Raw genomic sequence first — 16,360 nt, forward strand, 5'->3', positions numbered from 1 at the left:
ACAGTAACACACATGCGCATATACACAGACACACACTCTCTCTCCCTTTCTCACACACACACACCCACACAAACACATGCACACACATACAGACACTCAGACGCACAGTAACACACTCGCACGTGCACACACGCACACACACACACACTCTCTCTCTCTCTCTCTCCCCCACCTGGCCTGACTAACCCCAGTTGACCCAGCCCAGGTCTCTGCCCTTGCCCAAGTAACCACTTCACATTCAGCTTACCTTGCTCCGCTGCTCACACTTTCACCCCCTCTCTGATAGGCCACTGTAACCAAAAACAAATGCATCGTGTTAGACACCACACAGTGGGTGAATCAATGAATAATCGCTAGCCCCACATCTCTGTAAATCCCAACCGTTTAATTCCTAGGAGGATTCCATGGATCAGCTTTGGGGAAATGGTATAACAAAGAACTGCAGGGGCTGAGGATCTGAAGCAAACAAAAAGCAGAAAGTGCTGGAGAAACACAGCAGGTCTGGCAGCATCTGTGGAAGGAAAGCAGAGTTCACATTTCGTGTCCAGTGACCTTTCCTCACTCAGAAGTGATTGCCACTGGGAAGTCATCAATATGCTAATATCAGGGGCTGGGGCAAGAAAAGGAAATAGAGACACAGCCCAGAGAGAGAAAGAAAGAATGTTAATCAGAAAAAGGAATTGTTGACAGTAAGCAGGGCAGAAGAGAAGCTAGATAGGTGATAATGGGGCTGTGAGTGGTGGAAAGTAAGATGACTGTGCTGAAAGTGACTCATTTCATAGCAGGGCCTTACCGCCGGAAGGAATCAATATTGACTTTAACAACTTTTGGGTCTGAGCAGCTCCTTCCACATTCCTAATGGAAGGCTTTTGACCAAAACGTCAATTTTCCTGCTCCTCAGATGCTGCCTGACATGTTGTGCTTTTCCAGCAACACACTCTCAGCTCCTTCCACATCCTACCCACCCCCACACCCTGGGCTTGTTAAGGCATGAGGATCTTTCATCACAGCCAACCCATTTTCATCCACTCACAGTCCCATTAGCACCTACCTATCACTTCTCGTCTTCCCTGGCTTACTATCTGTCTGTCTATCCTTTCTGCTCTATCTCCATCTATCTCGGAGAGATCTTGGTGTCTATGTCCATAGATCCCTGAAAGTTGCCACCCAGGTTGTTGTGAAGGCATATGGTGTGTTAGCTTTTATTGGGAGAGGGATTGAGTTTCGGAGCCACAAGGTCATGCTGCAGCTGTACAAAACTCTGGTGCAGCTGCACTTGGGAGTATTGCACACAGTTCTGGTCACCGCAAGGATGTGGAAGTTTTGGAAAGGGTTCAGAGGAGATTTACTAGGATGTTGCCTGGTATGGAGGGAAGGTCTTACTAGAAGAGGCTGAAGGACTTGAGGGTGTTTTCATTAGAGATAAGAAGGTTTAGGGGTGACTTAATTGAAACATATAAGATAATCAGAGGATTACATAGGGTGGACAGGGAGAGCCTTTTTCCTCAGATGGTGATGGCTAGCACGAGGGGACATAGCTTTAAATTGAAGGGTGATAGATATAGGACTGATTTCAGAGGTAGTTTCTTTACTCAGAGAGTAGTAGGGGGCGTGGAACGGCCTGCCTGCAACAGTAGTAGACTTGCCAACTTTAAGGTCATTTAAATGGTCACTGGGTAGGCATATGGACGAGAATGGAATAGTGTAGGTTAGATGGGCTTCAGCTTCAGTTCCACAGGTCAGCACAACATCAAGGGCTGAAGGGCCTGTACTGTACTGTGCTGTAATGTTGTGTCTGTTCACTCCTTTTCCTTCCCAGCTTCTGTTATCAGGGTAATATAGCACCCCAGGATGCCATATTACCCTGATGACAGAATTAATACAGCATCATAGGGTGCTATGTTACCCTTAGGATGGCACAGTGACTCACAGTGCCAGGGATCCGGGTTCGATTCCTGCCTCAGGAAACTGTCTGTGTGGAGTTTGCACATTCTCCTCGTGTCTATGTGGGATTCATAGAATCCATACAATGTGGGAACAGGCCATTTGGCCCAACAAGTCCACACCAACCCTCTGAAGAGTGACCCACTTCCCCACCTATCACCCTGAATAATGCACCTGGACACTACGGGCAATTTAGCATCCCCAATTCACCTAACCTACACATCTTTGGATTGTGGGAGGAAACCGGAGCACTCACAGGGAGAATGTGCAAACTCCACACAGACAATCGCCTGAGGCTGGAATCGAACCCGGGCCCCCCGGTGCTGTGAGGCAGCAGTGCTAACCACTGAGCCACCGCCGATACCCCCTGGTTGCTCCAGTTTCCTCCCAAAGGGTAGGTGGATTGGCTGTGCTAAATTACCCATATTGCGCAGGCTCGGTGGGTTAGCCATGGGAAATGTGGGATTACAGGGATAGGGTAGAGACGTGAGACTGGGTGGGTTGCTCTTGGAGGGTCAGTCAGTGTCGACTCATCACCTACTCCTGTTTTGGGATTCTGTGATTTAGAGCGCCAGCACAGACACAATGGGCAGACTGGCCTTTTTCTGCACCAGTACAATTTTATGATTTCCTAGCTGCTACTGATGAAGGGTCACTGGATCGGAAACTTTAGCTCCATTTCTCGGTGCACAGATGCCGTGTTTCTCCTGCAGCTTCTGTTTTTGTTTGTTGCTGGAAATGATACCAGTTTCTTGTCATGCTGCTCCTCACAGATTATTTGGTGGTTCCTGAGCCCCACAGCGATGGAGAACCACAGTCCGAACTAAGAACGGAATGAGCACTTCTTCACTTGATCGCCTTAATAGCAGCGTATGTAAATGGGCCTTCGACACAAATATTATGAAACCAAGTCAGAGGCAAGGAATACTGCAATGAGTAACTCAGCTCTTAACTCTCCCCAAAGCCTGTGCACTATCTACAAGGGACAAACCATTGACCATAAACTCAACTGGACTCGCCACATAAACACAGTGGCTACAACATCAGGTCAGAAGCTAGGAATACAGAGGTGCGTTACTCACCTCCTGACTCCCCAAAGCCTGTCCACTATCTACAAGGCATAAGGCAAGAGTGTGCTGGAATGCTCCTCACTTGCCTGGATGGGTGCAGCTCCAACAGCACTCAAGAAGCTTGACACCATCCAGGACAAAGTAGCCTGCTTGATTGACACCACATCCACAAACAGCCTCTCTCTTCACATCGATGCTCAGTAGCAGTAGTGTGTACTATCTACAAGATGCACTGCAGGAATTCACTAAAGGTCCACAGACAGCACCTTTCAAACCCGTCACCACTTCCATCTGGAAGGACAAGGGCAGTAGGTACATGGGAATAACACCGGTTGCAAATTCCCCACCAAGACACTCACCATCCTGACTTGGACAAATATTGTCATTCCTTCACTGTCGCTGGGTCAAGACCCTGGAACTCCCCCCAAGGGCTTTGTGGGTCAACCTACAGCACATGGACTGCAGCGGTTCAAGAAGGCAGCTCACCCCCACCTTCTCAAGGGGCAACTAGGGACAGGTAACAAATGCTCATCTAGCCAGGGATGCCCATGTCCAAAAAAAGTTGTTTAACTATGTCAATGTCAGGACCAGTGTTCCCAGTATCAGTGCAGTCCATATACAAGCAGCAATCCCCTTCAAGTCACTAACACAAAGATCAGGCTTCTCTGTCAGACCAGTGCTTATCATGTGATTACGTTGAGAGAAAAAGTCCAGTCAGCTTTTGTTGAACATTTCCCCTCAGCCAAAGAAACTCCAGTCAAATCACCTATTCTCTGTGCACACACGCACTCTAACCCTGGTCCATTATGCTCAGCAACATTCTCGGGGTGAGTAAGATGCAGGCAGGTGACAGAAAAGGGCCAGAACATATAGATCTCAAAAGGCTGACAATACAGGAGCAAGTGCAAGTCCTTGGAGAAAGAACAGTGTGTTGGATGTGTTCACAAAGTCAGTGGAGGAATGATGGGCAGAGTGGCCTCTTTCTGCACCGTACGATTCTATGAAGAGACCATTCAACCCATCAGATATTAGCTGATCTACATCAGAACCCCATTGAAATCTTGAGACCTTGCTGTTCAGAAAGGCAGGTTTAAAATTTGACGATGGACTGAGAATCTCACACAGATGTTCATTGTTGGTCAATAATGTTAAAAATTAGTCTCGAAATAAGGTTGAGCCAGAGTTGTGGGGGAAGCTGTCCAGGAGCAGAAGGCAGCATCATAACAGCAAGATAACAACATTCCAGCGCAGGAAAACATGAAAGAAACTGGAATATTTACCTGTCGGTGTGAATGTGAAAGAGGGGACTGAAAGAAAGAAGCAAAAGAGAGGTTATCTGACTGTAGGAAGTGGGGGAGGCATTTGTAAATTGTTGTGACAAAACAAATCTGCAAGATGAAATTCAAACTCATTCTACCTACAGTTCCTCTCCATCCCAAACTCCGGAGAATTCAATGATTGCTTAATCTGTCCATGCACCAATAGAATTTCAGGCAAAATGTGATTAACTCCTCAATCCCATCTGGATACTCAATAATTCCAAGCTCGCTGACAGTTCCCCCCTTATGTTAAGACAGTCAGGTTAAAGAGCAGAAACACTGACAGTGGTTCAGAGACACCAAAGCTGCTTGAAGATCCTACAATGGATTCCAGGGCTTCCCCTGACTGCTCTGTCAAGCCAGGAATCCATCAGCCCACCATGAGTAAACAATACCAGTCTTTTCCATCTCTTTCCTCAGCTTGAACCTACTCGTCCATGTTTATAGTCACATGGGGATTCGACATGTTCAAATCTGCTTCCTGCTTTCAATTTGGGAGTCAGATACATCTTAAAAAAAAAAGACTTGCTCAATATTCTAAAATAAGTCAGAGTGTGTTCACCAAATCCTCTATTAAATCAGGAATGGTGTTTACTGTATCCTCCATTAAATCAGGGACTGTGTTTAGTTTGCACAGACACAGTGGGCTGAAGGGTCTGTTCCTGTGCTGTATTGTTCTAAGTAAATCAGGGACTGTGTTTACTGTATAGTTTATTAAATCAGGGACTACATTTATTAAATTCTCCATTAAATGAGGAACCGTGTTTATTAAATCCTCCATTAAATCAGGCTCTGTGTTTCCTGTATCATTTCTAATTCAGGACATTGTTTCACTCTTGGGCCTGAGCTAAAGAAATGAAACAGAATACATTTAAAAATTGACCAGGAAGCAAAGAGAAAAAGGAGTGTCAAGAATAAAAAGATGAAGAGATGGAAACAATGGAGATTGTAATGATGCTACTTGTCCCTGCAGGAGTTCTACACTATTGCCGTTTTATTGTAAAGAGACAATTTGCCGAAGTTTTATATTTTGCTCTCAGGACAAATTGTAAAAGTGCCATATTCAAACAATCACAATCAACTATTAACACCAAAGTTGCTCAATCATGGAATCCCAGCTAACAGTAATTGTTTCCTTTTGTGCTTTGCAAACATTGGCTGGTTGTGTACAGCCTGTATTCTTCATATGTTCAGTAGCTTACATACTGCTTGATTGGATCAGCCAATGGTTGGGACTCAGGCTATGTACCTGGCATCATACTGGCACTGAAACTTATACAGGATGCTGCTTAACTGTAAAACACGACTCACACAAATACCACGCAGTAGAACTGTGAAGGCACTACTAACTACACCAACAAGTTGGCAGCATGGTGCCTCGGTGGTTAGCACTGCTGCCTCAGAGCACCAGGGACCCAGGTTCGATTCTAGCCTTGGGTGACTATCTGTGTGAAGTCTTCAAGTTTTCCCCATGTCTGCATGAATTTCCTCCCACAGTCCAAAGATGTGCAGGTTAGGTGGATTGCCCCATGATGTCCAGGGATGTGCAGGCTGGGTGGATTAGCCTGGGGAATACAGGATTGTAGGGAGGGTGGAGGCTTGGGTCTGGGTGGGATGCTCTTTGGAAGGTTGGTGCAGACCTGATGGGCCAAATGGCCTCTTTCTGCACTGTTGGGTTTCTCTGAGCACTAAATAAAAGATAATCTGTCAAGGTAATAATGTGACTCCTTTATGTTTGTTGGAAGAGACAGACACTCTGAGGGGGGGGGTTGGGGGGGTCAGTGTTCTGCAAACAAAAGGAATATGTTCAAGTCTTGCTCCTTTTTGAATTACCCAGCAGTTTGAGGAACCCTAGGGCTTTCTCCATAGCAACACCTCAACCAATTAGAATTGACTTGCGAACCAATGAACAGCAAGTTGTTGTGGTGGTTTGAAATTTGGCATTCTTGCATCAGTCCTGATGAGTACCAGGTGGAATATTTTGATGCCAAATCTCTTTCCAGCAATATTTAGGTTCAGTAATACCTAGTGAACTCTCATTCTAACTGCACATAATATATTATTGAGACAGTGCAAGTCACCGCTGAACTCTCTCAGTGAGGAGACCGTCAGTATCTAAGTGTGAAGAGGCCATTTGGCCCATTCCACCCATACTGTCCACCAATTTGTCTCAACCATTTTTGCAGCTTCTCAGCTTCAGGTCTATGACAAATCCTAAGAACATAAGAAACAGGAGCAGAAGTAGACCCTTTGGCCCATTCAGCCTGTTCCACCAGTCAATAGGATAATGGCTGATCCCAGATGTTCCTCATCTCCACTTTCTTGCCTTTCCTTATAACCCTAGATTCCCCGATTGATCAAGAATCGATCTCAGCCTTAAATATCCACAAGGACTTTGTCTCCACAGCTCTCTGAGGCAAGGAGTTCTAAAGACTCACAACCCTTTGAGAGAAGAAATCCCTCCTCATCTCAGTCTTACATTGGCACCCCTTTATTTTGGTGCCCTCTGTCCCCAGACTCTCCAATGAGGGGGAACATCCTCTCAGGATTCACCCTATCAAGCCCCTTAAGAATCCTAAATGTTTCAATGAGATCACCTCAAATTCTTCTAAACTCCAAACTGTTTGGTCTCTGCTCATAAGATAATCCCTCCATCCCAGGGATCATCCTAGTGAACCTTCTCTGAGCTGCCTCCAATGAAATGATATCTTTCCTTAAATAAGGGGGACTAGAACTGCCCACAGTATTCCAAGAGTGGTCTTCCCAGTACCTTTTACAGTTGCAGTAAGACTTCTCTACCATTAAACTCCAACTCTGGCTCCTATTCTCCTAAACCCAATCCCTTCAGGGACCTTGACTCATTTCTCTCTATGCAGACCCATCTATCAACACCACTCCTCCTGCCCATCCAGCACATTCTGCTGTACCATGCTTACCCTCCCTAACCCCAACCCTCAGCTTCTGTGCCACCTTCTCCAGCTCTCCAATGCCCTCATGTTACCCATGGTTTCCAATGGCCAAATGCCCAATTTGATGTTGAGTAATGAGGTGGTTGCACCATGTTCCTCATTAAACAGGTTTCTTTGTTGTCTTTCTTTTGTATCTCCTTTGATACACGACAAGGTTATTTATCAAAGGAACACACAGGTAACTGCGGTTACAATATTGTAGAAAGAAACAAAGCAGGATGTTGTTCAAAATTATTTTAGGGAGGGTGGAGGGTGGAGAGGATGAAGTTGGAGACAAACAAGTTGTGTTTGCAATGACAGTATTTCTTTGAAAAAAGAACTGGGGATGAACAATTTGGTGGTTTGATGGGAATGTGAAACGAGCTTTTTAAAAACAGGTGGTTGGGAGTGAGTGAGCAATTAAACAAACGATAGGAAAAAGAACAGAGAAAATGTACAGCCCAGGAACAGGCCCTTCGGCCCTCCAAGCCTGAACTGATCCAAATCTACTGTCTAAACCTGTCGCCCAATTCCTAAGCATCTGTATCCCTCTGCTCCCCACCTACTCATGCATCGGTTTGGATGCATCTTAAATGAATCTACCGTGCCTGCCTCTACCACCTCTGCTGGCAACACCTTCCAGACACCCACTACCCTCTGTGTAAAGTACTTGCTGCATGTATCCCCCTTAAACTTTCCACCGCTCACCTTAAAAGCATGACCTCTCGTTATTGAATCTCTTTATTGGAGGGTTTGAGCTACAGGGAGAGGCTGAATCGACTGGGGCCTTCAGAGACTGAGGGGTGACCTTATAGAGGTTTATAAAATCAAGACGGGCATGGATAGGGTAAATAGACAAGGTCTTTTCCCTGGGGTGGGAGGGTCCAAAACTAGAGGGCATAGTGGAAAGAGTTGAAACTTTATTGCTGGAACAGCACAGCAGGTCAGGCAGCATCCAGGGAACAGGAGATTCGACGTTTCGGGCACAGGCCCTTCTTCAGGAATTCCTGAAGAAGGGCCTGTGCCCTAAACGTCGAATCTCCTGTTCCCTGGATGCTGCCTGACCTGCTGTGCTGTTCCAGCAATAAAGTTTCAACTTTGATCTCCAGCATCTGCAGACCTCACTTTCTCCTCATAGTGGAAAGAGACCTATGGGGCAACTTTTTCATGCAGTGGGTGGTACGTGTAAGGAATGAAATGCCAGAGGAAGTGGTGGAGGCTGGTAGAATTGCAACATTTAAAAGGCATTTGGATGGGTATATGACTAGGAATAACCGCAGTTACCTGTGTGTTTCTTTGATAAATAACCTTGTCGTGCATCAAAGGAGATACAAAGGAAAGATAATGAGGAACGTGGTGCAACCACCTCATTACTCAACATCAAATTGGGCATTTGGCCATTGGAAACCATGGGTAACATGAGGGCATTGGAGAGCTGGAGAAGGTGGCACAGAAGCTGAGGGTTGGGGTTAGGGAGGGTTAGCATGGTACAGCAGAATGTGCTGGAATGGGCAGGAGAAGTGGTGTTGATAGATGGGTCTGCATAGAGAGAAATGAGTCAAGGTCCCTGAAGGGATTGGGTTTAGGAGAATAGGAGCCAGAGTTGGAGTTTAATGGTAGAGAAGTCTTACTGCAACTGTAAAAGGTACTGGAGGGATATGGGCCAGGTGCTGACAGGTGGGACTAGATTGGGTTAGGATATCCGGTCGGCATGGACGGGTTGGATCGAAGGGTCTGTTTCCGTGCTGTACATCTCTGTGACTCTCTGACTCTGAACAGCTGGTATCTGACCTCATTACGAACGCATGTGTCCCTCTTTCATTCTGAAGATGGTTGTGCCCAGGTTAATCTCATGGAGATGATTCAAACTATGGATGCTCTTCACTCAGTCTCTTCGAGTCTGAGGGTATTCACGAGGATAATGATGATGGACGTGAAGAAATTATTCAACTACAGGGAGATTCACAATGATGACCAAGTCTCTCGCACAGATATACAAATGCAGATATGGATACATATACACACTCATATACAGATTCACCTGCAAACATCCATGTACAGGTACGTATTTACAACCATGTTGGCACACGAGAGTGATTCTTATATTGTTTCAGCTAAGGGTCAATACTATCAAGTTTCATAAAGAAAAAAAGAAATTGCTGGAAAAGCTCAGCAGGTCTGGCAACATCTGTGGAGCGAGAAATCAGAGTTAACGTTTCGGGTCCGGTGACCCATCCTCAAATATACCAGTCTCATGGTTGGCTTCTCTCCTCACAGCTGAGTGAGTATTCCCCCTCCACTTTACTAAACTCACCTCATTAATGACCTGCCCATTCTCCAGCGTGCCCCTCGTGTCTGACTCTCTCTTCATTATACAACTTGGTCCAGTCACAATAACTTCCCACTGCCGGGATATCCCAGAACAGACAGGTATCCCCCTTAGATAGTCAGCGTGCGCACAGATGGGGACCATCAGAGCAAGCTGCCCTGCATCAGTCCTGACATTTGTCCCTGAGATGGCAGACAGGGGGGGGATGGTGGTGTTTTGTGGACAGGAACCTGGAGGCCCTGGTGGACAGTGTGGCATCTCCATCCTTCAAAAACCCAGAATTTGACAATTGCACACCATCGTCGGCCTGATCTGTGGTTGTTGCCTGGGTCAGTGCAGTCTCTGCCATCTGGAGGAATGCCCAGAACTCAATGGCTTGTCAGGGTATGGATCACCATCTGCTACTGACCTAGCTCCCAGCAAGCCTCCTGCTCCAGCCCTCTCGCTATTGCCTGTAGCATCCTCCCTCACTCACTGACACCCACACCCCGATATCACTCTGTGCTGCCTGCTCCCTCACTCAGAACACTCTCCAACTCCCACCAACACTAACAGCTGAGACATCCAGTTTCATCTTCCCTTAATACCCACCTCTCTCATGTATCGGGGGGAAATGCCCACAATACGGCACAAAGAGCCAAGCTGAGTGGTGGACTTTCCAACATTCAGCTCCTCAACATTACAAGGAGAGGGTCCTGACTCCAGCCACTCCGAGTGACTGACGGACTGTGTCTATGTCCCTGGAATGGTCTTATTGACTTACTGGGCTGACATTCTCTGAATGGAGGCTCTCTCTCTCTCTCGACTCGACAGAGGAATATTGGCAACCATGACAAGCTTCCTGGCTTTGTGTCTGTGGCAAAAGGCAAGGCAGGACAGCAATCATGTGAGCCTGGGATCTCCAACTGAGAGAGAGTGAGTGAGTGAGCACGCTGAGAGTGAGTGAGTGAGTGAGCACGCTGAGAGTGAGTGAGTGAGCACTGTGTGATTAAGTGAGTGATTGAGCACTGTGAGAGTGAGTGAGTGAGTAGTGAGCACTGTGAGAGTGAGTGAGTGAGCACTGTGAGAGTGAGTAAAGAGGATGGATATACAGCCTGGTGCACTCCCTGAGCTGGGTGTGTGTCCCTCAGCACACAGTGCCCTTCTTGTAGCTTTATAGTGAGAATTAGCAGGCAGCCTGAGGGGTAGAGTCAGACTGTAAATGGATCAGAGAGGTGTCATGAGGGTTCTTCAAGGCTAGCACATGTCAGATGCCAATGTGCGTGGATGTGGGCTGTGTGTGGCTGGTGTTGATGGAGTGTGTCCTGAGATGTTGGTGCCCAGTGTCTAACATGTAGGTCCTTTGGACCGAGCTATGATCTGACTTGGCCAGGTGCCCACTCAGTCTGGTGAGGCAGGAATTCTCAGCGTCTAGTTTATGGCTGGTGGTGGGATAGATAGCTCCATATTAATGAGGGGAGATGGGCAATAAGTAAGGTCATTAACAAGTGACAATCCCTCTTTAACAAATAACTTGCCTCTGCCTGCTGGGAATCTCATCTTGATGTCCTGAACTCTATTAGAGAACTTCATTGGGGTGGTTGAAATATTGAAATAGGTTCTCCTAGATTCTCACCCAATCCAAACAGATTTCCATTTACAGCTCATGTCATTCTAACGACTATAAGATTTCACCCAGAGATACATTCAGAAATAGGTAAATATTTATAAACTGATATATACATACACACACATATATATAGTCACGCATACACACTAATACAGAGAGAGAGACACGTGCATATATGTTATTTACAAATGTACACACACAAACATAAGCAGACACACATATACAAACATACACAACTTTTACATTATATACAGACACACACATATAAACACATACACACACTCATGCACATAGATATGCACACACACATGCGAACATACACTCTTCAAAAACATGCCCAAGCACACACACATATGAAGACACATGCACACCCAGACACACATCCACTTAAAAAACACCTAGACACACACACACCCATATACACACTTACCGACAATGGACTATCGAAATTACACAAACTAGGAACATTATGACTGAATGGGTGGAAGAGGGAATCAGGTTTCATTTTCTGTAGAATTTGAAATTAGTTTCAGTAAAGTCAGGGGTCATTTTATTCAGGAGAGGTGAAGGGGAAAAGAGCTTTAGCAGTAATTAATAATTAATAAACAGGGAAATGAAGAGTCCATATCAATCAGGACAAAGATGGAAAGGAGCTGTTAAGGAAATGCAATCAGAGAAAGCCGAGGTAAATTCACAGAGTAGTACTTATGTAACACAGGGAGGTCTAGATCAAATATCAATAAACAAAACCGAGTGACATTAAAACAAAGGTAGAAAAATAGGAGGACAGTGCTGATAGTTTGCTTGGGTGTGTTGTCTGTCTGACACTGACCTTGTTGAATGGATTCTAATGAAGAATCGAAGGCTGTTTGTCAATGTTTGTGGACAGTGTAAAATTAGCTGGTCTGGCGAATGATGCAGGAACCAGACACTGTCAGGACCAGGCAAAACATCAACACAGAGAATCCAGTGTGGAGGCATGTGAGCTCATCCACCATGGGAACAAAGAGATTGAGATTTGTGATCAGGGTGACAGAGCAGAGCAGTGAGCATTAGGATTCAAAGCACAGAAATGACAAAAAAAAATTGAATGGTGGCTTTAAGACAAATTAATATTAGAATGTTGGCCTCAGCTCAGGGGGATTACAGTACAGGGAGTGTGTTGCAGTGAGAGTGAGGGACATGCTAAGGGCCAGGGGAAGCCATAGGGGCTTTGGGTGGTGAGGATGATGTTTTGGGAATTGGGAGTGGTAGGACAGTGTTGGCACAAGGGTGAGAGGGAGGGGCAGGTATATTGGGGGATGGGGGGTAAGGAGGGAGCAGGTGAAGAGTGGGAAGTGAGGGGCAAAGTGGATGCGCGGAGAGGCACCTTTAACATTCACCCCCTCCACCACTGATGCTCAGCTGCAGCAATGTGTCTATATCCAAGATTCATGACAGTGACTCACTGAGGATCCTTACACAGCGCCTTCCAAACCCACGACCACTTCCATCTAGAAGGACGAGGGCAGCAGATACATGGGAACACCACCCCCTGCGAGTTCCCCTCCAAGCCACTCACCATCCTGATTTGGTAATATATCGCTGTTCTTTCACTGTCACTGGGTGAAAATCCTGGAATTGCCTCCCTGACAGCACTGATGGTGTATCTGTGCCTCATGAACAGCAGCAGCTACACACAGGTCAAACCATCTCTACTCTCTTCAACTGGCAGTAAACTGAAAATAATACTCTCACTACACTGAAATTAAATCTCCCTCTACACTATCCCCATCAAATGCTCCCAGGACAGAGAAGCACGGGGTTAGATACAGAGTAAAGCTCCCTCTACACTGTCCCCATCAAACATTCCCAGGACAGGTGCAGCATGGGGTTAGATACAGGGTAAAGCTCCCTCTACACTGTCCCCATCAAACACTCCCAGGACAGGGACAGCACGGAGTTAGATACAGGGTAAAGCTCCCTCTACAGTGTCCCCATCTAACACTCCCAGGTCAGAGACAGCACGGAGTTAGATACAGAGTAAAGCTCCCCCTACACTTTCCCCATCAAACATTCCCAGGACATGGACAGCACAGGGTGAGATACAGAGTAAAGCTCTCTCTACACTGTCCCCATCGAATACTCCCAGGACAGAGACAGCACAGGATTAAATACAACATAAAGCTCCCTCTACCCCTACACAGTGAAGGGAAAACCATGTCACCTTTCCTCATACCAGCGTAGCTGCTGGTTAAACCGCTGCGTTTCTTTCGGTGTCGGTACAGCCAGATACTGAAGACCATCAGGATGATCCAACACGCCGCACCAATCCCAGCGATGAATGCCGGCTGTTTCACCACATCGGAAATCTGCTGGGATAGGCTGACCTGGTCATCTGACTGCTCTGGGCTCAGTCTTCCGAAAGAATCTGCGGGAGAACATGAAAGCAGGTTCAGAGAAAGCTGCCATTACTGGGGGGTAGTGTCTTATTGAGACCAGCTCATTTTCTGATATAAACAGTCACGCTGCAGTGGCAGGTGCTGCCCACTGGATGATGCAACAGAGTAAGTTTCTGCAGGTTATCCTGTCATGAAAATGACACGTTAAAATATTACAGATCCTTGAAATCGCAAACAAAGACTCAGAAAATGCAAAACATCCAGGAAGAGAAAAATGGAGTGAACATTTCAGACTTGCAATTACAACAAACAATGATTGGTGGGATGAGGACATCACTGGCCAAACTAGCATTTATTGTCCATCCCTAATTGCCCAGAGGGCAATTGAGAATCAACTACATTGCTGTGGGACTGGAGTCACCTGTAGGCCAGACCAGGTAAGGATGTCAGGTAATGACATTAGTGAACCAGATGGGATTTTCCAAGAATCAGCAATGGTTCACCATTAGACCATCTTTCTATTCCAGATTTTTATTGACTTCAAATGTTTGCCATCTGCCATGTCAGGGAGGTTGGGATGTTGGGGGCAAGGTGCTGCAGGTTTCAAATCCATGTCCTCAGAACAATAGCCTGGAGTTCTGGATCACTGGCCCAGTAACATTAGACTGAACCATCCTCAGAAGAGGTGGATAGGACTGGGGACAAAAACTGAGAAAGAGGGTGGGAGAGTGAAGGAGATCAGGATGGAGAGAATGGTTGATATGGATGGAGAGAAACTGAGAGGTAATGATAGAGAGGCAGACACAGGGATAGAGACTGAGCAGAGCGAGACAGACACACAGAGAGTTCAGAAAAGCTGACACAGGGAAAGAGAGTGTATGAGAGACTGAAAGAGACAGACAGGAGACAAAAGACGTGGATGGACAGAAGGAGGCAGGCAGACATGGGGAAAGAAACAGACAGAGAAGGAGACAGAGAGAGACTGACAGAGTCAGACAGAGTGAAACGGAAAGAGAGAAATAAGAGCAGGTTAACAAAGCGAGGGAGATAAACAGACAGAGAAAGAGAGAGAGACACAGACAGAGAGAGAGAGAGAGAGAAAGAGAGAGAGACAGAGAGAGAGAGATTTAGGGGCACCATTCTTTCTTGGACAGCCTTTCAGCTCAAGGACATTTTTATTAACTGCTGATTCCCAGACAAGATGATGTCAAATTCCCAAGCTGAGATGCCGACGAGGAAAGCATCACAGAGACATAGGCAGAATCAGAAACCAGTCAGTGGCAGTAATGGATGGCTGGTGAGAGAGTGAAAACACTGGAAGATCACATTTACCCAAACAGACAGTGGCATGTTTCAGGCAGAGGGACTGCTCACTGTCAGCTCTGGAACACAGGCTGATCGGGACACACACACTCACTCACCAAGTTGAATGTACTGAGCTTCACTCTTCACCCCATGGCCTGCTCTGTTGCTGGCTGCCACCTCGACACGATAGCGCACCCCAGGGGCGAGAGATGGGATGACGACGGACAGCGCTGTGCCCGCCACTGTCCGGTTAATGTGGTAGCGGCTCTCATTCCCCAGGCACCAGACCTACGGCAGGGAGCAGAGAGAGGGTTACAGCAGCTTTCAGCCCCATGGTTGTCAGTTTACCCATTAACAGCACACACTTACGCTCACACACACTTACATTCACACACACTCACACTCTCACACACAGACTCACACACACACACATTCACACTCACACACACTTACACACACCCACTCACATACACACACACACATTCAGGCATATACTCAAACACTTTGCACACACAGACACATACTCACACAGACACACTCACTCTCACACATCTTTGTGCACACGCACTCAAACACACAGAAGTACAGTCACACACACACAAAAGGTTCCCAATGTTACTAGTGGATAAGTCAGATCGCAAAAGGAAACCTGATTTGATGGATCATTCCCTTTTATTTGAACATGGCAATCATCTTGGGGTCAGTTAGCTCAGTTGGCTGGATAGCTGATTAGTCATTCAGCCTGATGCCAACAGTGTGGTTCCATTCCCACACCGGCTGAGATTACCGTGAAAGACTCTCCTTCTCAATCTCCCCCCTCACTTCAGGTTAAATCGCCACCAATCATCTCTCTCTAATGAGAGAGCACTTCTCTGGTCTGAAAAGACTGTGGTGACTTTACCTTTCATTGAAACAGAAGCACAAGGCTGAAGAATCTCTTTTACAACAAATGTTTATTCCATCATGGGGAAAATGGTAAAATGAAATAAACAAAGCCACCAAAAATATAACACAGTTTGAAAATTCTTAAAATGCAGTTAAGTTTTCATCTATTCCCATCCCCATCCCTATAATGCATCAAATCCAGAGAGTTTACTGCTCTAACTCAAATCTTTAAGTTTGACTCAACTGGTGCTTCCCAATTCTTTCATGTAAATTGTGAAATCTTCTTGAATGAGTAGTCATAAAACTGAGAGCTTAGACTTGCTCAGCTTTCAATCACCTGCAGATCTTGATCCAAACACTGCTGACCTAGTATTTGCACAAACTAAACATTCACATTGAGGTAACTTGTTCCCTGTATTATACAACATAACTTCTAATCAACTTGTGTAGAAATGTTAATACACACCTCTGGAGCAGGTGGGAATGAACCGGATTCCTAGGCTCAGAGGTAGGGACGCTACCACTGCACCATAAGTGCCCCTTGAACTACTTAAAACTCCTTCCTAGGGA

General features: G+C 46.1%; 1 protein-coding gene across 3 annotated transcripts in view; it reads right to left on the reverse strand.

Moving 5' to 3' along the window:
* Positions 1-16,360, reverse strand: part of robo1 (roundabout, axon guidance receptor, homolog 1 (Drosophila)) — a 368,608-nt gene that overhangs the window by 44,682 nt on the left and 307,566 nt on the right. For 2 of the 3 annotated variants that reach the window (XM_043701427.1, XM_043701425.1), the window contains 4 exons: positions 15,022-15,193; positions 13,426-13,629; positions 4,295-4,321; positions 248-290 (listed from right to left, as the gene is read on the reverse strand). In XM_043701427.1, the coding sequence (XP_043557362.1) occupies positions 248-290; positions 4,295-4,321; positions 13,426-13,629; positions 15,022-15,193 (446 nt within the window). The remainder of the gene's footprint in view (positions 1-247; positions 291-4,294; positions 4,322-13,425; positions 13,630-15,021; positions 15,194-16,360) is intronic. The other variant, XM_043701428.1, reaches the window with a different exon arrangement.

Source organism: Chiloscyllium plagiosum, chromosome 12 (genome assembly GCF_004010195.1).
Source record: "Chiloscyllium plagiosum isolate BGI_BamShark_2017 chromosome 12, ASM401019v2, whole genome shotgun sequence".
Lineage (NCBI taxonomy): Eukaryota > Metazoa > Chordata > Chondrichthyes > Orectolobiformes > Hemiscylliidae > Chiloscyllium > Chiloscyllium plagiosum.